This window comes from Rhyacophila brunnea, unplaced genomic scaffold (genome assembly GCF_057557595.1).
Source record: "Rhyacophila brunnea isolate RB1 unplaced genomic scaffold, BYU_Rbru_1.0 scaffold_12, whole genome shotgun sequence".
Taxonomy (NCBI): domain Eukaryota; kingdom Metazoa; phylum Arthropoda; class Insecta; order Trichoptera; family Rhyacophilidae; genus Rhyacophila; species Rhyacophila brunnea.
In genome coordinates, this window is record NW_028232774.1 from 33,569,119 (window position 1) to 33,596,758 (window position 27,640).

The 27,640-nt window shown below is 31.7% G+C and overlaps 1 protein-coding gene across 2 annotated transcripts in view; it reads left to right on the top strand.

Annotated features, from left to right (window-relative positions):
* Positions 1-27,640, top strand: part of Rhp (GTP-Rho-binding protein rhophilin) — a 270,103-nt gene that overhangs the window by 1,284 nt on the left and 241,179 nt on the right. For both annotated transcript variants that reach the window (XM_085961190.1, XM_085961191.1), the window contains exon 2: positions 26,231-27,158. In XM_085961190.1, the coding sequence (XP_085817316.1) occupies positions 26,346-27,158 (813 nt within the window). In that variant the 5' untranslated portion in view covers positions 26,231-26,345. The remainder of the gene's footprint in view (positions 1-26,230; positions 27,159-27,640) is intronic.

Sequence of the window (27,640 nt, forward strand, 5' to 3'; positions counted from 1 at the left end):
GGTGTTGCTAAATTAAATCACATAATACGGATTAAGTTCGTTTATATAATATTATTGGTACTTTTCAAGATAATATCTAAGTATCTATGACTTACTTGTCAAAAATGTTTAATTCTAAATTCAAACAAAAAAATAGCCATTCTTTATAAAATAAATTTACCTTAATAAAATATCTTGGCTGATGTTTATTTCAGTATTGAATTCTAATTAACGTAACTAGTAAGTATTTGAGCTAAATCATGGTAGGTTTTATCGTTTATATTCAATATAATAATAATAAATGACACCCACATAATATATGTATATAAAATTAATTACATTTGTACACGCAACATCAATTGAAATCGGGTGTGTTTGACGCAATGTCATTGGTTTGACGATATTAATTTATTCTTCGAAGCTTGACGTTACAGAAAAGAAACCATAGAGTCGTAATTGTAATAATTATCAAAATATAGACAACGTATTAATATTTTTTCGCCTATTTAAAACATACACACTTATAATTTTATCATTGAATGACATTATAAAATATAATGTTAAATTTGATATCTGCTTATTGTCAATTATGTTTGAATTTGGAATCATATCTTGCATATCATATTTTTTATGGCAACTGAATGATCATTTTACATTCGCCCACGTTAATTATTATTATGTCGTTCTAAATTTGCTAATTTTATTTAGAAAACAAATCGTTATGGGCATTATAGCAATTAAATATTAGAAACATTCAATAATAATATAAATATATTTTTTTCGCAACAAAATAAATTATTTTACGCATAAAAATAAAAAAAAATACATATTTATTATAAATATTGTAGGTAGGTAAACACGTTTGTAGGATTTTTCTATTCAATTTGTGAATGAAGTTTTATGAATTATTATTAATAATGAACAATAATTCGCGTGCATCAATGTCAACTTATTAATAATAATTATAGAACCGTACTACTATTGTGCATATAATTTTCTTATCATGGTCATGTCATTCGTATCTGTGAATTTTATCAATGTCAATATTTTTTGTATACTGTTAATTAATCTATGTATGAAATTTATGATATACTGGAGATTCCTATGGAGCATAGGCTCGAGTTCATGAGAGCCGGTCGTTATCCTTGTGTTGTCATGTCACCATTAGTCATCGTGAAGATCCGGTTGTTAACAATAAACCAATAAACGGAATATAACTCATAATAAGTACGAACGTCTCTATGACGATACATTATCATAAGTAGGTAATAAATAGTTATACTTAATAGAAAAAAATAGAACATGAGTTGTATATTATCACAAAATTATGACACAATAATTAAGCTAACTAATGAATACTTATGGGAAATTTAGTTACCTATTGTATTTTAGGTATTTAGACAATCAAACATATTTGAAAAATATATTTTATCAAATTATAGGTAGGTAAGTATAGAATTTATATTGAAGAGGGCATATTACACCACGTAAAATATATTAAGACGTACTTATAGAAGTTATGTTTAAAAAATGGACAATGAATGAATGTCGGCTTGTATTTAGGTTTATTTTCAGTCTTTTTTTGTTATGTGGATGGCGATTATTATACAGTATTTAATAGGTTTAGTATTCTATAATTTCAAATTTTATTGCAATGAGCTGTCAAAACAACTATGTACTTGAAAATACTCAATAGTCATTACCATAGATAAATTTTTGATAAAACATAATGATAGATTTTTATTTAGCTAGTATTTTTTTCGACTTATACGAGGTATAAATGAGAACTCTGCCATTCTGGGCAGTATTGACCTGCGTGTCTCTGATATTAGAAAAATGGAGCATCAGTTGTTTATTCTCCCAAGGTGCAGAACCAACCTGCCACCGGTAATGCCAATTGGGAGGGCGATAACTATGTTCAACCAAATTGCTTCGGGTGTTGATATATTCTACTTGCGAGAGGGTGGGTTTAGGTTACGCTATTTTATAAATTCCTAAAATAGCGTCCTTAGCAAACTCGGTGTACTTCTTTGAACTACTATATAATATTATGTGTAATTGTATTTTCATTGTATTACTTTTCTTTTTCCTTTCTTCTTTATAATACTGTTTCATGTCATGTTGTGAACGTCTTAAACTTATAATTTGTTATGTCCACAATATGCAAAATAAATAAATTGAAATTGAAATAAGAGATTTTATAAAATATATTTGTCAAATAATATCTTTGTTACTCTAATACCGGCCTAATGAATTAGAAAAAGGTACAAGTCGGTTTACAGGAAGTCAGGCGGGAACAGCGCTAATTTTCATAGTCGATTTTGGCAAAATTCATGAATTCAAAAATAAAAACCTAACCCAAATAATCCAGTATATCGGCTATTTTCTGGTTTCCTGTAAATCGACAAGAACCGAAAAATAATTGAGATTTCCTATAAATAAACCCCCCACGCTTATCAAACTGTATTCTCAGTTATTGTAAAAAAAACTATGATCCGCGGTCATATTACAACAATAAATAATTATGGATAAACAATTAATAGTTTTATACCAAACACGGTTTTAAAAATGGTCAATATTGCATTAAAACGTTCATGAAAATAGATGCAATAAAAATATTAATTGCCATAACAGGACTTTTAAATAGCATAACAGTATGCTTGACATTCAATTGTAATATTATATAGGTAAGTACAATTCGACCTTGTTTAGGAAAAAGGGCGTATCCCACACATAACAAATTTTACAGGAGAGGCAAAAAACGTTTTTTTGAATGATTTTGGTTTAATGTTAATAAAAAAATAGGCACAGACGTTGGATAAATGATGATTGATGACTTGGTGTAATATCTTTTCGATCTACTAATAATTAAAGAAGTTATTACAGAAAAATCATTAAAATTGAAGGTAAATGCGTTTTTCCTTAAATGAAAACTTAACTAAAGCTCAATGAAAACCTGAATTTAGATAATAAATCGGCATTTGCGACTTACTTCCTTTTTACAGAACGTGTATTTAGTTGTATAGGTAGATACATTGTTAATATTTAATAAAAGCACTTTTCGAAAAATCGAGGGTTACGCCCTTTTTCCTAAACACAGTCGATATTATTAAAAGGTTGGTATGCAGATTGGCATTAGATTATTTATTTTAATCTTTGTAATTAATCATTTTTCTTTAATTTTGCGTTGATTTCAAGTGTCTTGTAGTGTAGTGTGTAAAAATGTATAATAATATTATTATTCAATAAGTATACATACAGTTATTGAATGTGCATAAACTGTTTTAGATGTCACTGGATGCTAGTATTCAAATATAGAATTCTATATTACAATATGGAGGTACGTAATATGTATATATCTCTGGCTGTCTGAATTTATGTCAAAAATAATTTATCTATCAGCCTTATGTGTATCTATTTTTAAATGTGTAAACTTTGATTATACAAATAAAAACACTCCATTTTTTGAAATGTCATTTGCCATAAATAACACGAATTAATTATAATATTTAACATAATAAAGGGAAATAAATTATAAAAAAGCGGTCAATCGGCACACGATTTACAATGTAGATGCATTTATAGTAGGCAATCCAATATACAACTCTTATTTAGTTATTGAAAATAGATAGGTAATATTATTAAATTAAATAAATCTTCCTCTCTATAATCTATGGTCATATTCGGTGCCTACCTCATCTCTCATCCATCATCAAAAAATAAATGTTAAATACAAGACGTGAGAAAAATTATTTTGCATGCATTTTACTGACGTCATTTAATATTTTTAAGAATGCAGTTTTAACCCTTTCAATCAGTATTTTTTCCTTATGAGTAAGTAGCAAAGGATTTTTGTTACAATAATGTACATTTCATCATATTTACTAATGTGGTAACGTATGAATATCAAAATATACTCATTTCATAACTATTTAGGTATCATTTTTTTTCTTTCTGAGTAGATAATAATTAATAACATAGTCAATATATAGGAATTTCCGCAAACATTCACAGCAAAACTAAGTAACAGGTGATTCACCTTTTATCTTTCGACGTTATCTGGCGAATGAAATGATTTGATAACAGTATGAATATGTATTATTAAAAATTATGAATTATGTCGCATTAATGAGAAGATTGTTAATTATAGACTTATGGCTGCGTTATCTGATTTTGCACAATTATAATACGACATTATTAGAACAATTAAACAGTAAACTGGATCATAGTATTAATTTAATAATGACTTATCGTGTTGATAATAGTTTTATGGACAAGGAAGGTGTACCTGGGTACTTTATGATTATTGTATATCCCGAGATTCTGCTCGATATCTTAATCCAGAAATTTCGGAATACAAAATCTTTAGATGGATTATTTTTTGATAAAAAAGACAAGTGTTTGGTTTATAAATTAATAATTATTAAACTACGTTTAAACTGAATCAGAAGTGGTTAACCATTTCATGTTAGAAGGCGCATAAGATAGCTGCATTCAAAAAACTTTAGTTCGATTTACTTTATTTAAAAAAAAATCTAACTAAATACTATAATATAATTACTAACTATATTTAAAAAAGAGAAACATTTGATTCATTCATTAAACGGCCACATTTAATGAATGGTCGCAGGTTCCTTACCCTGACTTAAATCATTAATCAACAAAATCCTACTGATTGTGATTTTTTTGTATTTTTTGGTTAATATATTATATATAATTTCATAGTATCTATGTTCAGATGTATTATACCACCCTAAATAAAAATATATTTTGGCAACATGTCACACATAACAACTGTATAATCCTTGGATTCCTGGGTGGAAAACACCAATTCCGGAATTACGGAATTCAAAATGATGTCAGGTGTTCCAATCTAACTATTGAAAAAGATAATATTGTTCTCTGTTGGCAGGGCAGCATAGTAGACAGTCTGTTTTGGAGTTTAATTTTAGTTACTTGCTTACGAACTTATATTTACAATTTTAAGAAGTTTTATTTAACTATCTAATTTTAATTTAAATAAACAAAAGAGACACATTCGGTTCATTTACAAAATGGCCACATTTAATGAAAGGTCGCAGGTTCCTGACTTAAATCATCAATCAACAAAATCCTACTGATTGTGATTTTTTAAATTTCTAATGGTGCTTCACTATATGTACCAATATAAAAAATAGGATTGACACACTAATGCAAACAATTATATTTCAGTTTGGTTCTGGCAAATAAATGTGAGATTAGATTATCCACATGCGAACAAACGAGTATCCAATGACTTAACTCATATGACTTTAATCATTGGCTTTCGTAAACTTTATATTAGCTTCACTGCCAATAAGTCCTATATGTATACATTAAAGTATGTTTTCTTTATTATATTTGCAAAATAGTAATTACTTATTTACTAAACTCACAAAGAGCTTTTTGAAAGGCAAGTCATCTCTCGTCAATATTTTGATAGATGATAGTTTTTATAACATTTGCAAATCTATCAATAGTATCCATAATACTGACATCATATTGATAATACCTAATAAACAATCAAAGGTCATTAATACATAAATTATTCGACATTGTTTAATAATTCCATTATCCTTCAAAATTATTATTCACCTAGTTTGGGGGTGACCAAGTAGTGGTCATGTTCATTGTGCTAGGAAGTGTCAAATATTGTATACTATTATCAAAAAGTCAAATATACCTACTCGATACATAGATCTGAACTCTAATTTAAATGATAGATATTATTTTGTTTTTAAGTTAAACTTCTTTACTACTTCTTTACTTACCTACTATAGCGTAATACTGCTTGAAAGCATGTGAGGCCAAAATTAATCACGAAATATTGTAAAATATCCGGGCAACATGAATACGAAGAAGTATTTGATTCTAAGGTAAACAACTTGAAACAAAATAAAGAAAAATTTTAAAAATAGAATATTCCAAACAAGTGAAAGGAACTATCCTGTCAGGTTAATGAATCGAATGTAATATAAAATCCTCACAATTATTGTGTAAACATTTCTTCGGTGTCAGACGGTAAGACTAAGTATTCTATAATTATGATCAAAAAATGTAAGTATATGATTTAACTTTTCAAAGAAGCATTCGTCGAATAAAAGAAATAATTTATTAAATTATTAACAAATGCAAGTACGTGTAAATTCGGAGTGATCCGGGCGTCAGTTAGTAGGTAATTAGGCTACCTAAATTGATACCTTAATTTGAAACACAAAAACCGATAGCCAAACATAACGTAATTTAATCATTTCATGAAAAAAACTACTAGTTCATTTCGTCGTAATTAGATAGGGAGTCCGTAGCTTAATCAACCATATTGGCACGAATCCAGTGGTTACGGGTTCAAGTCCCGTCGGGCGTCGTATTAAAAAGAAAAAAAAGACTTTTTTAGTAGTTTTCAAATTATCTCTGTTTAAGCGACCGTGAATTTTTCCTTTTTTAAAATGTTAAGTCATGGTTATTTTGCACTTTAATACCCATTATGATTTACTTTACTTCTACCGCACGTGGAGGCCACAAATACAATATTTTTATATAGGTCCGTATTATCACTAGTAACGATGCATTGATCAAATAATAATATTATTATCAAAAACATGGCCTTATAATTATTCTTTATTATTAAAAAAAAAGATAATAAATATACGTATTTTTTTCACTTCAGCAAAACAATCCCGACCCGCATACAATCAATCGAATTAAAGGGTTAAAAAACCTTTTAAGTGACGTCAGTGTTTTTTTGTCTGTCTGCTTTGCTTATGTAGGTAGGTTTTTTGTTTTCACTTTTTTTAAATTTCGAACAAAAGAAAAACGCGGCAAGAAGATTTCCAATGTCATTTTTAAGACGATCTTTGAAGCCTGTTGTGTGTTTGTTTGCTATTCGTTTTTACTGCCTATAAAATCATCATGTTAATTATTAGTTTTTGCCGGCACTGGTACGTAGCATGCCATTGTACCTACCTGTATCGTGGTTTATTTTTAATCTTCTTCTTTTTATTGGAATTTCAAGGCTATATAGCTCGCAGTCATGATCTGTCAATCTTGGCATTTTCAAATGTTATATCGTCGTTCTTCTTGTAAACCTCGTAAGTCCAAAACAAATTCAGAAAACCGTAAAATCCGACGAAAATAAAAATAATGAACACACTATACAAAATTCCCTATATTTATGAGGTTTGCAAAATGTTTGAAATGATTAGACTCGTTATGAGTACTTATAAGAATCTTAGATTTTGACCAAAATGGGATTTACGAGTTTTACAAGATAAATCGACGATATTATATTCGCTCTACACTATAAACTTCAGTTTTGATTCAATAATTCGTGCTGCCGCCGGGTGTTTATCGCTAGACTCAAAGCTCAGAGTGTCTGGGTATGAGGAAATTACCCGGAAAAATCAGGTGGTCCGCGATTGATGCGATAAGAAACTATAAGTTACAGATGGAGTAAATGCGGAAGTTAATTTCCCTGTTAGATTTTATTTAAACTACCCTCTCGAATCACTTTAAAAAATCAATAATAATTATTTATTAGGAGCATTTTTCTGAAATGGATCCCCCATAAGATTTTTCTGTGCCTTTATTTGCCTATCTATAATAGTGGTATCAGAAGTTTCGCTTCATCATACAATAGTTTTCTGACAATAACATAAAATGGTGTCATTGAAGTTAGAAAGAGAGAAAGCTCGTTATAATCAGTGACGTCCCTAAACAAAATGCCGACCCATTTTTATACAGTATTTTTATCATCCTTTCATGACTCCAATATCTAATAAATCTCTTCTATGGATACATTACTAACAAAATATATAGGTAGGTACCACTAATATATACAAAATCAAATTTAGATATACGCGTCGGCCTATAGTGTCGTGGGTCCCAGGTTCGAATCCTGGGTCTGGCAAGTATGCGTATTGTTTTTTAATTTGTGTATGAGTCAGAGTAAGGACCTAATAGGTTGTGCAAGTGGCTGACATCCATTTCTCGTAAAAACAAAAATCTGTAAAAAATACAAAACCTACACTCTATGGAGGCCCATAATATGATCTTGTTAGGATCGGACATGGTAGGAAAAATACCTAAATCATCAGAGTCTGAGGTTCCATGTGGTTTACACACATTTAGTTTGTACCATTAAATTTAGCAATACACAGATTTATTATTTCCACGCCATTTTTACTAAGTATGCTATTATTGTCGGCATGTAAACAAAATAATTTTAGCTACCTATGTCTATATATATACCAAATGATTCTCCTCGATTTGCCGCCTTTCGAGTAACTGCCGCCCCCAAGCGACGCTCAAACTCCCTACCCCCACGGGACGTCACTGGTTATACTATAACAGTATAAACTCTCGTTGGTAGTGCTATATGGTCGCTGATGACGATCTGGCTCCACAGAAACGATATAATAATACAATGATTACTCACAGTCTTGTAAATTTAAAATTATTTCAATAGTAATGTGCAATATATATAGTCATCATAGGATTATTCCATACGTGATAAGAAATTTAATTGTTTTTCCAGCAAAATCTTAATCACACATAGAGAAAACAGTACAAATGTTTACTTTTATAGTCGCACTTTGATGTCGTGAGTTTGCAAATACCTAGGTATTTATTTTCTGTAATATTTTTAGCAGAATTGTACGCATGCACATGGCGGCAGATTGTCAATTACAAAAGATTGACATTGAACGGAAATTAAAAAATGATCAAGAACGATAAAAATTACGTGTTTAGGGCACCGGATCGCCTCTAAATTTCATAGCCTTGTCATTAATGTTAGTCTAGTTAATTCTTGGCTAATTCATGTATCGATGTAGGAATTGCGCACACTCTGGTGCACGCCGACCAAGGTCATGGGAAGTTTCTCCTGAGACACTTTCGGCACAACTTTGAAGAGCGCCTAACGTTCATTATGCCACGGTATACGCCAGCATAACTGGCATGGTGGAGGGAAAAGCAAGTCTAGAAAATGTGACCATGCTGGATATACGGTAAAAACGCCGTTGGTAAAAACATCGGTGCATATATCGATCTATAAATAGTCATCCCAGTTTTAGCTTGTTTAAATAGTACTTCCACCCACGATTAGGCAAATAATGCATGTAGTTTTTTAATGTGTGTTCCATCGATTGCAATGCAGCAATGGGTAAGGTGAATGGCGAAAAACCATTCCTCGTAATTTTTGGTGATCGCTCGCCGTGGTTGCAACAATTATTTTATAGGACGAGGGATGTAAAACATGTGTACATGCAATACCAAGGTGCATGATTGTTACATCAGTCCCGTGCAGCTTCGGTTCGGGACAAGGAATTGTGGCACAAAAATCTTTTCATTCTGACACGTTTATAGCATCGTGGGAGGCGGCCGTGTACAAATAGCGGCTGCATATATATGACGGGTGGAGATGGGGTAACTCAAATCATTGTACCTGTCAGAGTTAGTGCTACACGTTATGCATTTGCGAGAAGTCGGAATAAAATTAATGTTTTGTATTATAGGTATTTTCACACTAGTTCTGAATATTATGATAAGGAAATTCAGGCATTAATTATAGTGTGTAAATTTGTTTTCATTTGTTAGTAAAAAATATTGCGCGATGTTATGATAAAACACTGATGTTCTGAAAATGGCGAATGTATTATTATTTTTAAAGCGCATAAAAGGAAAATGTCAATGCAAAAAAACGGTATTATTGAAAGATGGCTGTTGAAATTTGGCACACAAGCGTCGATATTTTTTTGGGAACAAATGATTCTAATGATTAGCATATGATTATATATTAAATTTTAAGTATATACAATCTGGGATCATCGCTGAGCTGGCATTTGTATTCCAAAGAACGTGCGTTGATTTCTGACCTTACATTCACCTGACAGACTTACCTACATATTATACAATTCACACAATCTTTAATATCTGTTAGTTTAACATACGAGAGGTGAGATATTTTTTTACGTAAGCAACACGCCTTCGAACATTTCGATGTCTGTAATAGTGGCGGTTATAAAAAATCAGAATATTTTTTTTTTTTTTTAAATATTTTTCCCAATAAGGGTCAAAAATAACCAAAGCATTTAGACGATACTTCAGTGAAACGGCAAATAATTTTCAACTATAAGCGCGACGAAATTTTGGACTCGCTGGCAATCAGGGAGCGAACGTCGAGGTGTGAGTACGTCAATTTGTTTCGTGATGGCGACGGGGGTATTAATTCTTAAATCGCGTAAAGATGACTAAAACGTTACCCATTTACTTGAAAAGGAAAACATGTTAATGAATATATTATTATTGTTACTAATAGAACAATAAACAGAACATTAAATGGACGCATGTTGGATTTATATGACAAATTATATTTCGTTCGGCAGGTTGTTTGTACGTTTTGTATATTATGTAGATAGCCTTAATATCTAATTTATAAATAGGTACATGATACGCTTTCAAATAAAACTGCAATCGACTATAGAATGGAAATTATTCTTGATTTTTTTATTGTCTTTATAATTTTTGTAAAAATTGATTGTAATTTGCCTAATCTGTTAGATTCACGTCCTAGATCTAGATAATAATAATACAACAAAATAAATATGTATGTTCTATAAAAAACAACGTAATATGAAAATGCCATACGTAGGATTCGAGTACACAAACTGGATTTAGACAGACTTTTCTTTTTCTTATGCTTTAATATTTGTTCTTCGTTCGACGTGATCACCTAGAAACTATGTGATAATATTGATCACCTTGGTGGTGACTAGGGAAACCAATCCTGAGCCAAAATTTTGATCCCATGATTTCGGGATAACAATTTGACGATACCGGGATCCCGGGAATGGTCCCGGGATTGGAATTTTTTTTCGACAGTTAATATATATTTTTTTATTTATACAAATAGCATTGATAAAATCTGTCAAAAATGTCTAGTATAATTTATACTATTTAAAACATTTAATGTTAATATTGTGTACGTTCAATCTTGGAAATACGTGGGTTTAATAGAGTAAACAATAATGTGAAATAAAACAGTTTTTTTTATTCATGAAAAGATAACATTCATAAAATTCGGCGTAGAAACAAGTGCCTGCCGGCACGTCCATGGCGCTGGTGGTTAGACGCCGTTCGCGTGCCGAAACGTCAGTGGCGTCTAGCTGGTTGAATGAACGAATTTATCATTTTTCTGATGTTCTTACGATTGCGTATGGCAACAAAAAATATTTGTTTATTATCCGTTAGCATCCGGCGATTCCCCCTGTGACATATGCAGGTACATACACTTCCTTTAACATAATTTTTTACCTACACATACTAATTGATTGTGATTGATAGAAAAATCAATCCCGAAGATGTCGGGATTATGTTTACTAATCCCGGGATTCATAGGTATCGAGAATTGTCCGGGATCCCGAAATTGGATTCCCTAGTGGTGACGCTTGAAGAAAGGTAATTCTGTTTTCTTCGAATTACTATCTTTAGGTAAGCTAACATGTTTCATTATATAGGTACCTACCATGCTTGTGCTTCATTATGATCTTGCCCTAGATTGTAACCCTCACAATCCACATTATTATATGTATCCAGATTGAAAAAGTAAATTTTTTTTGAGTGGGTTCCTACCTACAGTTTTTAGTTTTTTTCTATATATATTTTCAAAAGAATCAATAATATTATCGATCACTTGTAATACGTTAGTTTATTTGTTGATATTATCAAGTGGAAATAGCTAAGCGAGTCCTTGAGTTAAAGACAAAACAAATCCAATCACTGAAATGAAAATGCCTCGACGATTTGAAATATTTAAAAATAACAGGCGTGTGATCATAATTTATTCGCGTTACGGCGGAGATCCTCTTGACCAGCGGCTCCCAACCATCGTAGTCATAATAATGCAAAATCTAATATAATATAACCGGGAGTGTATTACGAACATTTCAAGCTATGACATATTTATCTCGGCAATATGATTAAGATGAAAGCACACATATTTATGAATATGTATTTGGAAAGATATTTTAAACTCGCAAACGAAAACATAATAGCACCGTCATCATTCGTAGGCCGTGGCGCAATAGCCCGAGGTGGACTCTGCTCTCCTCTAGTTGGTATAGTATTATTATTACAAAACTAGAAAAAAATGCCAGGTGGCAGTGTCGCCTGTCAACATTCTTGACCATGCGCTCAATAAAACTATCCAATTATGATATACTATTTCATTATCTCACTCTCACATATAATATGTTTTTCTCACCATGTCTATTTATTTTACTACGTCTTAACTCTGTCTCCCTCTCTCTCATACCTGCGTGTATGTTCTGTCTTATCTTATTACCATATTATAATATTCCTTCTCTCTTTCTCGCTCTCCCTCGTACAGTTTAGTGTCATGATTAATTTTCCCTCTGCGTTACAGACAACAGACAGATAAACCAAGAAAAATAGATAATATACATATGATCTAATATAATATATAGTGACGAAGGGTGGAGGTAGGCAGTTAAGATCTAGCATAAATAGTGCACAATAAACTTTGTCAGTCATACGTATTTGTTTTCATTGAAATAAGACTAAAATTTACAAGATAGTGTTTGTTTTTTTTAAATCAATTAAACCCTGCGAAAATCAAGCCATAATAGATAATTGTCAAAAAATACTCGTCTGTCTATAATATGTCTAAAATTAGGCAATTAAATCATAAATGACTTTGAATATTTTATAGATATAGTAATATTTTATTATTATCTATTATAGCTTGGTTCAGACAGGGTATAATTAATTTAAAAAAAATGAACCAACAATTTGTATAATATATTATATTCTTAATCCAACGAAAACAAATAAGTATGGATGAAAAAGAGGGCACAATTTTGTCTTATTGCCCAAAATATACCGAAACTATTATGGTGTGGTTTAGGCAGGGTTTAATTGATTTTTAAAAACTAAACAATACCATCTGTATATTGTAGTTTTAGTTCAATAAAAACAAATATGTATGAATAACAAAGTTTAATGTGCACTATTTATGGCGGATCTTTACAGCCTACCCTTCGCTACTTATATATTATATATTCCCACAAAGCCACGCATATTGATTGAAAAAAGCAACATGTAGATTTGACCGAGTCACAGACCATCTAATAGGAATCGATAGTTGTATCCTGTTCTCATCGATGGGAAAAATTTAATTTAGATAGTACTTATTTAAAAATATATATGAAAATAACAATTGAAAGCCTCAAAGATTTGCTATCGCTATTATATAAAAACATTATATTACGCATTATTTTCTGTAAGGTGAAATAACTGCCTACCTAACTAATGAATGATTTCGTCAACTGGGCGCGTCTTTGGTAACTCCCCTTTGACACCTGCTGATTGTTAATAATAACAACCTGTGCCCAATACATTAATAAATATTACTATAATATTTTTAATGAATGTTGGGCTATAATGTATTTTAATAATATTGTAAAAAATATAGGAACATAATATGCATGTGTTATACAATAGAAAATATATTTTAAAAGAGAGTCATTTGGTACGTAGTAATAATTAAAATGTTGTTTTTATCCATTCATCTTGGTACTAGTTTGAGATGTGGGCCAATTTTTCTACGCTATCTCTCCAGTTTGATATTGCATTGGATGCAAAATAGTCTCACGATTGATAGCATTGGCGTGCAATAACTTCCACCTGCCGGATATAGCAAAGGTAACTTTTGGAAACAGGTAAAATAAGACCAAATTTGTAAAGTATAGTTATGGGAAGTAAGAAGAAAACTAATGACAACGACACACTAAAACAATGAAATTTCAATAGCTCACTGACGATGTAAAATTAAGTGATGAGTTTAAATTATGTATTTTCCTAAAAGTACACATAAACTATGTTTTTATTTTTAAAGACAATTTATATTTATGTGATTGAATGCCATCGAAAATATATTGTATTACAACGTTTTTATGAGCTCGTATTCTTATTTGTCCGGTGGTTGTTTGTCCGGTACAAATCTTGCAATCGAATTTTAACTAACTTCCCGACTAGCTAGACATTTGAAACTTTTAGATTATATCAGAACACGATGCCAATGCATTCTTTTAATACTTTAGCCATCTTTAAGTAGAATTGAATTCATTTTCAGTTAATTCTGTTAGAAGTTATGTCGGAAGAAATTCGTAATCCAATCCACTATTATTGGTTGCTAAGGAGGTGGTCCTAGCAACTAAATTATTAATATATACGTGCTTTACTATGGAAATCAAAATGGCATTTCAGTATTCTATATTTGTTTGTTTTTACTTCATATCAAGTACAAGTTTGAGCATATTGAGCATAATAATTCAACAGAAAATTTTAAAAAGTTGTATATAAAAAGTTCTTTTTATCTTGTAATTATTTAAATTTTCTTTTTATTAATTTAACAAAATAGGTAGGTAGGACTGATGAATACGACTGATTTGAAATATTTTAGGGTAACTACTAATTTCTTTTATTTTGTTAACTGTCAATTCATGGTGGAACTGCATTGTATTGTTGTTTTTATTTAATAAAACGCAATTCTGAGGCGGACGAAACCGGTCCTAATCTCTTGATTAAAAGTGGAATAAGTACTACATAAAAATTGTGTTTTATTAAATAAAAACAACAAGTAACTACTAATAATTTAATAGGTACTATAAAATATTATCAGGTGGCAGTACCACCTGTCAAAATTGTTGAATGTGTCTCGAACTCGTTCATTTACCAACCAGTGATGTTTAGTTGATGGTTCTTCTCTACCATAATGTTTCTATTTTTTATTGATTGTGTATTGGGTAAAGCACCAATTTCTTATCTAAGTGCCATTTTGTTGTTTACTTAACACTAACATTATAATCTATCTACTCACAAAATCTCTTCAATTTGAATCGAGTATATTCTAATAGTTGACTATAGTATGTAGAAGATTTTGTTTATTATATAAGTTATTTCTATTGCATCCTTTCTAACGTCATATTTTGGTTTAGAAACGCCACTGGATCTAAGTTATGTGAACGTGTGAATAAAAAATATTTTTCATCTCAGTCGGTCGGAAGCAAATGTTGCCAAACTGAGAAAAAATATTATTGTGGCGTATACTTGATTATAATTAATCTTTACATTGTCTTTACTCCACAGAGAAGTTAACAAACCGGTGAAAAATAATATTTAACATTTCATTGTTATGTATTGATGTTGCATTTAAAAAATGTCTATAACAATTAGATACATTATTATAATAGCATTCAATTACACGATTATGTATTAATATATGTCATACGTCATGCAATTTACAACTATAGTGTGAAAAATCAGAACCTTCTGAACATTTTTCATCCATGCATGCAATCTTCCAACTTGTACGATACCTACTACTGTTTAGACGTACTTACATTTTCTTGTTATGGCCGCGGTAATACATAGGTACTGTCAGCAGTAAATCCATGCACGTGTAAACGGGGTATTACTATCAACTACGCGTATGGTTCATAATAAATAAGTTAAGTAGTGTCGAAACCTTTACAGTTGGCCCGTATTACTTATCATTCCTATTCAAATATAGTGTATTCGTACCATCACAGTGTGGAGATAAAACCATCTTCTCCATTTCGTAACGTCTCTTAATTTAGGTCGGCCATCATCATTACTAATTTATCGTCACGGTTCGGTGTAGCTGCATTCGTATCGATCACAGAAGTTCTTAGGCCACGAAATGCGGCGTCGTGTTCTATTACGCTTACCATAGAGACCCCTAAGAATAATAATATATTGATTGCTGAATGTTTATTACAAGAAACCATTAGCGAAGGGTGCAGTTAGGCTGTTAAGATCCGCCATAAATAGTGCACACAAAATTGTGTCAGTCATACGTATTTGTTTTCAGTGAAATAAGACTACACTTTATAGATGCTGTTGGTTAGTTTTTAAAATTCAATTAAACCCTGCGATAACCAAGCCATAATAGATAACAGTAAAAAAGTATTTATATATATATATTTATATGTATTATATAAAGCGCTTTTTCACAACGGGGTTAATAACATTTAGAATGTAAGATCCAATTTTTGATTGCATAATTGAATTCAATTGATTGCATATTTGAACTATATAATTCAAGTAGATGTATTAAAACTACAAAAAATCGCTTAAAATAAACTGAAAAAAACTTTCTTTTACCTCTAACACAATTTTGAAAACGCTTATGATGTGCATCACACATGCTATTAAACTTAGCGATAGGTAGGGGGGCCGCCAAATATCCTGGCCGGGGGGCCTGTTTTGGGATGTGGGGCCATGCGTATAACTAACTAAATACAATGTGCAATATTTATGGCCAATCTTAACAGCCTACCTCCATTCTTTGCTACTGCAACGAGCCTAAATGTCGATATTAGTACTATCCATTGCTACTTAAAATATAATATTGTAACTGTTTGTAGGAGATTATGATTGTTACATATTGAAATAAACGGTAATAATTTGAATGAAGTATGCAGTTGAAAACGTCATTTATTATTTATAATTAATAACTAGTAATTCGTAATTCGAAATTCCTGAATATAGTCGTCGTTGGTTTATTATTACAAAGTTTATTTATGTTCATAAACCTATTGAAACCAGCCTGATAAAGGTCTCATTAAAACATTTTCTTTTAAACCATTATCCATATAGCGACGCTGGGTCGATTTCAGTGGGTTGTCTCAGTCGACTGGCTTTATTATAGTCGTCGGATCAACAGCTGATAAAGTATACTCACCTCACTAATGTAACTATTTATATGCAAAGTATTTTAATGGTTCTCTACTGACCCATTGACCGGGTGCGGGTGCTCGATGAACCGAGAGGCTAGACTCTATCCACTCAGTGGTTTTATATTATAAAACAGGTATAGAAAATAGAAAGATGTCCTACGATAAACTGGCAAGGAATTTATACGCCTCTCTGAGTAAACAAGAATTAACAATATTGTCCCACTTACATCTAAAAACCATTATGTTAATCTAGGAACGGTTAGATTGAGATTGAGGATTCAATTTCAATATTTTAAGGAAGAATGTGTATATATTTTGGAAATATAATCAAAATTATTATAAAGTGATTTATTTGGCTAAAAAGATGTTGACTAAATGATACTATTAAGCTATTATACTAAATTATACGAGTAGATATTCTTTCCAATTTCCAATTACGAATATATTTATTTTATGAATATCTATAGATAGACGTTCACATTATAACATGAAAAATAAATAAAATAAAATTTACCTCTATCAGATAAATACCCCAAAACCCGCTGGCTCAACGAGCTCATAAATTTTGGTGGATTGCTTTGCAGCGAAGAACTAGGCATGGCCCCCACATCTTGAAGCAGGCCTCCTTACCCATCGCTAGGGTTAAAAGCAGTGGGAATTTTTACTGAATCGTTTTCTAAATGGTATTTCAGGCAAGATTAAGGGTATTCGGGGTATTGTTAGTGATTTTTTTTGTATTGTTGAATAAATCCATTTGAATTATGCAGTTGTCGAATATCGACACACAGTAATCAAAAAATGCATCACACAACTAGAGGTTTTAAAATGTTGTGACTTTACAAATAAAATAGCGCTGCAGGCAATATTTTTCCACATTAGGGCAAATTTGTGATGTGTGTTTATCTCACTTATCAGGTCGACCTGCGTCGCCGGGCCCCCAGGTTAGAGCCCTGTCAGCCCCGCCTTGTGGGAGGCATGGAACTAGGGATCGAGAAGAGTAGAAGTAGATAGGGGAGGTCTTCATCCAGCAGTGGATCTACCCCGGCTGATTATGATGCTGAAATATTATTAATAAATAAAGAAAAAGCGGTCTAATAATAAGAGCAGACACAAAAATTAGAACGAATATATCAACATCTGACTCGATTTGGATGAACTCAGATTTTTCTCTCCCAATTTATTGGAAGGTTAGTTCTGCACGCAATCCACATTATAATTTAAACTCATATAATCCAAAGGACGTGGGTACGCTGTGCATTGGAGTGGAAATAGTGATAACTAGGGATTCCAATCCCGGGATCCCGAGCTATTTTTGATACCTATGAATCCCGAGATTGGTAAACATAATCCCGAAGATTTCGGGATTGATTTTTTTTTATCAATTTTTATGGAAAATAAAATAAAAACAAAAATATAACAGAAAAAATACCTTTAATAACAAATAACTAAATTAGAAATAAATTGAGTTTGAAGGAAGTTTGATTTATACCCATATGTAAGTTGCCGATTCATTTTATTTTTTCACATATATTATTAAAAATGAGAAAGATTGGAAAAAAACAATGCTTCGCACTTTTAACAAAGTAATTCCACCATGATCTCATACGTTTTACGGCAGTTTCATATTTGGCTGACTAATTAGATTTTGAAGCGGAAAGGCCATACACCACGATTTGCTTTACTATTGTAAATCTCGCTAACCCATTCATTAAGTCTTTACTATCAGAAACAGCAATCTCATATTAAATTCACATTATTATTTATATTACAATACTATTTACTCCATTACTTATGTATTTTTAAGATTGAACGTACACAATATTAACAATAAAAATGTCTTAAATAGTATAAATTATACTAGATTTATTTTTGAAAAAAATAAAAAAAAAATGGAAAAAAATGCCAATCCCGGGATTGTCAAATTGTAATCCCGAAATCCCGGGATCAGAATTTTGGCTCGGAATTGGATTCCCTAGTGATAACTGATAGAATATGGACTTTTTCTATGAATAAGTAGTGATTTAATTTAACCCTATTTTGAAGCCTCATGATAAAGTATGATGGTATAAAAATAGCGATGAGGAACTGAACCTAGAATAATTATGTTTCTTGCAGGCATTCCACCTGCACCCGTGCAGTTTCTCAATAATTGTTTACAGGTAATCACGTGGCATATTTATCTGCTTACCGCAAACATTAGTGATAATTATTACTATATTATGTTAGGGTTGCCACAATCGAGCAGTCAATAATTGAAAATAATCCATCACACGGCAAAGAAACTTTATAAACGCGTTTCTTTGAAAAAATCAACACTTTTTATTAGGTACCTATAATATTATTATTTATTTATTTAAGAAAACAAAACATTGTGGATATGACAAATCTAAATTCAAGACGTTCACAACATGAGACTTACATTATAACAAATATCACCCTCACAGGACAGAAGAAAATAAGTATATTCCTATACAATAATAATGATAATAAAAACAGTACAATTTTATACAGAAAAATAAAATTTTGAATACAAAATAGACAACACGTCACCGAAAATGTCTACGTCTTTGGGGAGCGCATTGGCTAGTCGTGCACCCCTCGCTAATGGTGCCTGATAGGCTTGACACGAGGAAACGGTTCCGATGCAGAATAATACATAGCTGTGACCACGTAGGTAATTGACAGGCGCATGTAAATTCAAGTTCATTAGGACACCCTGATTGGAAACCATCCCTCGCAATAACAGGCAAAAGTGTTTCAAGAGACCTACGAGATTCAAGAGAGTCGAGAGACAATTATCGAAAGGAAGATGCTTTGCACAAGTCCTTTTTTAAAAGGTCACATAAAATGGCGAATAATAAACATGTCATATTAATTTTTTGTATCATTGTAACAAATAATTAAATAAAATCTGTTAAAAATACTAAAAATATACTCAGTACATTGCAGGGCCCGGAGAACGCACGCGCATATTAGACAGTCACGCACACAAATTAACATTACTTATATGCAATTCAAACAAATCAAATATGAAAAATGCCTTCACATGTTTCACCGAAAACCTACCTACAAACAAATCCCACAATTTTAATAAGACCAACACGACATTTTTGCTTCAATTATTAGAAACATTATCGAGTCGTTCCAATTTTTTTTTTAATAACTTAAAGAAACTTGAGTGGCCATTGACCAATTTCGTACCCGAATAATACACATCTAGACAGGTTCATAAGTTTATAAAAAAGACTATTACCTACTCACTGGGATATTGAAGGTAAGTAATAATCTCTCTGAAATTAAAAAATAGCAATTGTTTTTCACGACAAAATTCACAACTAACTAAGTTAGTTAGCTCCTGCTCCGGGTAAAACCCCATTGCTCCACTGCTCTTGCTCCGAGCTCTGCTCCAACGCTCTGCAACTAACTTTTGATATTAAGTATTGGAGTAGTTCATTTAGTGTTTTCAATAATTCAAGTTTATACTTAATTAATGAATTACGTTGAATTGAGTAATACGTCAATTATAATGAAATCAATAAATAAATGGTAAAAAGACCGTGGTATTAAATTTAATATAATATTATCTAATTAACTATTTTTTTATTCAACGAATAATTCACAAGATTTAAGAATATACCATTCTAATTATTGAACATACATAATTTTGAAAAACACTTTCTGAGAAAATAATATTATAACCAGGGAATGGGACGATTTGGCACCGCGAACTGGCCTCCGCCGATTGGCCTCCGGTAATTGGCCGCCGGTACAATCGGACGCCGGCCCAATTGGACGCCGACCCAATTCGACGCCGACCCAACTGGCCTCCGGGAGATTGGACGCCGCACAGTTGAATTAAATGCGCAAAGGAATAGACGTACGTTACGATTTTTTGGAGTAAATAAGCAAGTCAGTTTAATATGTTTCTATCTTCTCAGTAGGTGTACCTTATATATTTCACGCTTGACACATTTTTAATATATATTGAGAAAAATTATTATGCCTGATGATGTTTATTAAAAGAAAATAATTCTTCCCTCGCTAAAACTTAAAGATGTGCATAATCAATTAATTTATTGTCTATACATGGGTACTTATTTATATTTACAACAAATATTTAAAATAATGTTAGATGTTAGAATGAAAATTACATTATATTTCAGCGTTTTATCGACTTAATATTATAATAAAGCTTAAATATTTATATTATTATGCATAAATGCGTATTTTAAGATAGTATGAAATTACAAACAAAATATTAAGTAAGTTATCTGCTAAGTATAAATGTTTCAGTAGTTTGATTGATAAACTACTTAGGTACTGGATGCCGGATGAAATCCCGAAGGCCGAAATCCCGAATGCTGAAATCCCGAATGGCCGAAATCCCGAAAAATGAAAAAATACAAACATCAATAATTGCGCAATTTTTGCAAGAGAGACAAAAACCCATTTTTTGTGGAAATATAAAAAATGTAAAATACAAACATCAATAATTGCGCAATCGTGAGCGCAATTTTTGTAAGAGAGACAAATCCCATTTTTTCGGAAAATGGGTTTTTCTGATTGCGCAATTTTTTTCAGGAGAGACCATTTTGTAGAACGAATGGATTTTGTGCATCTCACAAAAATTGCGCAATTCACGATTGCGCAATTATTAATATTTGTATTTTACATTTTTTTTATATTACCACAAAAAATGGGTTTTTGTGTCTCTTGCAAAAATTGCGCAATTATTGATGTTTGTATTTTTTTATTTTTCGGGATTTCGGCCTTCGGGGTTCCGGCCATTCGGGATTTCAGCGTTCGGGATTTCGATATTCGGGATTTCGGCTTTCGGGATTTAGGCCTTCGAGATTTCGTCCGGCACCCAGTACCTAAGTAGTTTATCAATCAAACAACTAAAACATTTATACTTAGCAGATAACTTACTTAATATTTTGTTTGTAATTTCATACTATCTTAAAATACGCATTTATGCATAATAATATACATGTTTAAGCTTTATTATAATATTAAGTCAATAAAACGCTGAAATATATTGTAATTTTCATTCTAACATCTAACATTATTTTTAATATTTGTTGTAAATATAAATAAGTACCCATGTATAGACAATAAATTAATTGATTATGCACATCTTTAAGTTTTAGCGAGGGAAGAATTATTTTCTTTTAATAAACATCATAAGGCATAATAATTTTTCTCAATCTATATTAAAAATGTGTCAAGCGCGAAATGTATAAGGTACGACTACTGAGAAGATAGAAGCATATTAAACTGACTTGCTTATTTACTCCAAAAAATCGTAACGTACGTCTATTCCTTTGCGCATTTAATTCAACTGTGCGGCGTCCAATCTCCCGGAGGCCAGTTGGGTCGGCGTCGAATTGGGTCGGCGTCCAATTGGGCCGGCGTCCGATTGTACCGGCGGCCAATTACCGGAGGCCAATCGGCGGAGGCCAATCGGCGGAGGCCAGTTCGCGGTGCCAAATCGTCCTAGACCCTATAACCAATAGAAAAAAATCTTTTTTGAAAAAAGTAAAAGAAAAAAAGTTAAAAAAAACTAACCAACACCATCTGAAATATGTATTCTTAATTGAACGAAAACAAATAAGTATGGCTGAAAAAGTGTGTACCTACTCTTCTTTTCAGATCACCCACAGTATACCTAAAGTATTATGGTTTGTTTTAGGCAGGGTTTAATTGAATTTTAAAAACTAACCAGCACCATCTGCAAATTGTATTCTTAGTTCAATAAAAATATATAAGTATGACTGACCTACATTGTGATCAGTGTTGCCAAACATCGCCAAAAATGTGCCTTTTCAACAGGAAAAATACACTACATATTTTTCGAAAATAAAACATCGAGGAAAAATGACCATTTTAAGATCGTCAGAAGACAAATCAAGTGTCAAATAAAAAAACAAAGTTAAGTGTATACTATTTATGTTGAATCTTAACAGTCTACCTCCACTTTTCATCACTGCTATAAATAAGTAATAAGGAAAAACATTAATGATATTATGTGTTGCCATTTATTTTGCCATACCTGATGCCATTCGTCGTATCTTTTGCGTTTTAATATGCAACTGAATGCAGTGTTTACCGGCGAATAGTAATTACGAGTATTATACATTTAAACGAGATCTGTTTGAATCGGAATATAAGAGATACCTACGCTTATATGATTGCAAGAATATTCAACTTGCTTGCTGTCAACAATTTTTTTACACTGCAACACCTGCAATTTCATTTTGTAATAATATTGTATCGATGACTGTTTCAATCGCTAGTCAATACAACATCACGTTATTATTACTTCTTATAACGTTTATTATAACTTATATAACATAACATACGATCATGTTGATTTTTCCATCATTGGGTAATGCACATGACGTGCGCGCTTCGATTTTTACGATGTTGTTTATTCTTGAATGTAATGAATAGGTACATACCTGGCAATGTTTAATAAGTAATAACCCTTTCGCTACCGGAAAGTTTTACTAAGTAAAGAGTTATCAAATAAGAAATATATATACTGATCTTTTTTCTCAATAAGTTGATTGTGTCACGAGCTGTATGGCATGTTGCACCATCTTGTTAGAACCACATATCGTCTAGGGGTCGTATGCATGAGATCCCAAAATACTTTATAGGCTAAATACTGCTCATTTGTATGCATGAGTGCAAATGTAATCCGTTGGTTAGCGACATCACGATATGACGTCATAATGTGTCATGGCGTCCATATAATGGCAAACTTATAAAATTTCATTCCCCGATCATTAATTTAAAATTGTAAATGTGTCTGAAAGTGTGCGAACGGTACCATATAAATTTAATAATTATTATGATCTTTAAATAATTTATCAGTTATTTTATCACATTTATTTTATAATTCTACCGTACGAAAGGATAGAGTATTCCCAGTAAACATTTCCATTTGGTGGCAATACATACAGTTATATTATGACTAACTTCACTTCAATCACTTCAATTATGAGATGTCAAAACGGAATAAGAATAAATGAAATGAATAAATAGCAAGACTAGGAACTGTTTTTAAAGTTCGCAAATGTTTTACAGAGTCTACAAAATGAACGAGGGCCTCAAGCAAACGTTTATTGTAATGAATGCATTATTAAAATGACATTTGAAAGTGACATATAAATCAGCCATTTTGAATGACGTGTGACGTCAGATTGCTTACGTCACAAACAGTGATATACGCTATATGGTGGAAAATCGGTTAAATAGCTTATAAAGAATTTCGGAATCTGATACATACGGCCCTAGGTCTAGATCAAAATCATCTAATTTATGCCAATGATGTTTCTATGTCCTCCATTGACTGTACGTAACGTGCATTTTCGTTTTAAAAAAAATACTATCCAATTACACCTTCAGACCATAAATCACACCAAACTTAATTTTTGTAGATGTAAGGTGTTTTAAGAATTAAAAGCATGTAGGTTTTGATTACCTACTCCAAATGCGACAATTCTTATTTACGATGTCATTTAACTAAAAATAAGCTCCACGCTGAAGATGATTTTTTCATGAAATAGTGGATCTGTTTCAAGTTCTGCCCAATCAGCAAAATTTCGACGCACCAAATGGTTATTTGGTTTAAGTTCATATATTAACACTATTTTACACGCCTATAATATTTATGAAAAATATTCCATGTAGTGTCGTAAGAAAGTCCAAGTTTTTGAGAATGCTGTGTGTGTAATTGATTGTTGTGGATTTTCACCCACACTTTGATTCACAACATCGACATTTTCAGCAGTACGTTTATATTTTTGATGGGTTGAATTATTAACATTACAAAATATACCGTTTGACTCGAATTTTTCAATTCATTTACGAATAGTAATTCCTGTATATCGATTATTTTTACCTCGAATTTCACGTAATGGCCGAAATGTAGCTCGAATAGATTATATTTATTATTTTTTAGTAATAAATTTTAACAATTTGTATATGTTGTACCTATATATATGTATCTTTCCATGATGATTAATTGCCATACATAACTCAAAAGTAAATTTTGGTGGGAATCAGAAAAAAATGGTTAGGTACTATATTGTTTTTAAATTATATAGTACGACTTTGATAATCCTTTATTTTGACTACAGGGATTTTTGGAATAAAATAAATTACTTTAAAATACATATGAAATACGATACTGATTTGATTTTAATGTATTTTTATGCAATGTGATTTATTCTGATTATTATTATTATTATTATCTCATAACAGAATATAGATTATTGCAAAGACAATTTAAAGTTAATCAATGTGTAGAACTATGAATAACAGGACCCGGGACCGTATTACTTCATCTATTGAATATATACAAAAGTATGTTTCTTTATCTCTTATATACACTAAATATTAGTTTTTTTTAAGTAGATATCTGTACTGATTTCTCAATAATAAAAATTCTTTGTTATAGTATCGTATTCCCAATAAGATAAAAAAGACGCATTGTTAAAATTCTGCTACACGTAAAAAAGTTCTTTTTAAATTGAAGGTGTTTCATAATTGGATTTAGATAATAAAAAAAATTCACCGATCCCTTTTTAATTATTTTATCAAATATTCGACAAAGAATTATTACCTAAGAAATAAAATAGTAGGTACAGGTACTAATAACTAGATTAATAATAAAAAATATGAGATATGGATACGTTGACCGCAATTTCTTGTAAAAAATAAAGTGAATACTGTACCTAAAGGTTTCATAAGAAAAATAGATTGTAATTATTTTTTAGCGGAAAATTTATATGTAAAGGCAGTGAAATATACTGTTTTCACTGAGTGCCGACAACATTAAAAATATGAAATTCACTTTGGAAATGAATGATTTTCACATGGGATGAAAAATAATGGTTCCATCTTAAATTATATATAGATTATTGTAAATAACTACCTACCCACAAAATTCGAAAGCGAATATGTACATATACTAATTTACGCCGTTAAAATGAGAATAGGGAACTCGGAAATAACGAGAATTGAAATACCTTATTAAATAAGGAGTAGCAGGTAAACGATCTCGAGTAAGGAATAACCCGGGATAAACTTAAACATGTGTCAAGAATAGGTACGTCGTCATACGTCGAATACTGACGATAATTGCTCTCAGTTTATGCATTGACGCTCGTTTAACATTGGTGTATTACACACACTACTGCACGTGCATAATGCGTGTTTCATTTTCGTAAGACACTCACACATTCAAAACCCTGCATCAAAATGTAGTGTATTGAATATTGCCTATCGGAATTATATTTATTATCTGATCTGTGCATGTGAATATAATGTATATTCAGATATAATTATATTATATAATCAGAAATATACATATTGTAACTATCATAATATAATATAGTAGTTCTAACAAATAAACTAATTCATATTTTTTTCCTGTTTTTTTTCAGATATCGGCAAAACTCTTTAACAGGGGTGTGTTAAGAAAAGTTTTTGTGAGTTTGTGAAAAGTGTGTGTTTAAAACCATAATTATCAGTGGTTGTGTCATATAATGAGCAGCGAAAATGGGTGACGATGATTTCAGATACGGGGAGATGAACGGTGCAGTCACCAACTCTCCCCATGACTCAAACAGTCTATCCAGAGAATCCCCGCAATACTCAGACAGTCTATCTCCGAGATCCGGAAAAGAGTCCCGGAACTCTGGTAGCCTGTCACCGGATTCGGGAAAATTATCTCAAAACTCCGGTATTATATCGATAACTACCGACAGCCTCATTGAAACGCGGAATGTGTCACAGAATTCCGGTACAATTTCTATTGTCACCGACAGTTTATCACCGACGTCGGGAAAAGTTTCGGTAAATTCCGGGAATATTTATCAAGATTCTGGTAAAGTTACAATCGCTACCGGGATCGACCCGCCAAATTTAGGAATAATAACAGTCAACGTAGGTAGAGACTCTCCCAGTAACATAGATATTATTTCGATAAATTCAGAAGTTCTGTCGTCACCGAGCTCTGGAAAATTTTCGCAGAATTCTGGCAAAATTTCGATAAACTCCGGCAGTCTTTCCGCCAGTACTGGGAAGATAATTTTGAATTCGGGGAGTTTTTCGCCGAGTAAAGTTTCAGTGAATTCCGGCAGCTTGTCGCGAAGCTCCGGTAAGGTTTCTCAAAATTCTGGGAGTCTGTCAAACGACGAGGTCGATTCGTCGCTGCTTTCCGCCAAAAACTCAATTAAATCGGGAAGTGTCGCATCGCAGGGGTCTGGAAGTTATGTGAGCGGAGGGAAAAGGGATTTGCTGGCGTCACTTCCTGGTGATCTGAGCAGTCTACCGCGGGATTTACTTCCAAAGAGGAATCCTTTTGTCAGGGTGAGTACCTATATTATTTTATCTTAAACTGTCGGTATGTGACCAATTTAATTTAAACTGTATTATTTTTTATCAAACAGACTTTTAACAGGTATACGAAGCGGCAATTTTTTGAAACATATGACGGAATTGATTTGTCAGAAGATTTAAAATGTGCCCTTAAAACAATTCAAACTATTCATATAGTTTTTAAACTTAAACAAAACCTTTAAAGTATGCATATGTCTTGCAAATTGGGTTTAAAATATTACTACAATGAAACCATAGAGTATAGACTATCATCTTTTCCCGACGAGAAGAACTCGTAGAACAGAATTTATAAAAAAATTAAAACAACAAATTAATGTTTTTACCGTAAAACTATTTTTAGCAGGGGTCACATTGATTGACACTTTTGGCATATTATTTAAAACGACACTATAAAAGTCCATATAAACATACAAATCAGCTATTTGCGAATTATTCAACAGAAAAATCTTAAT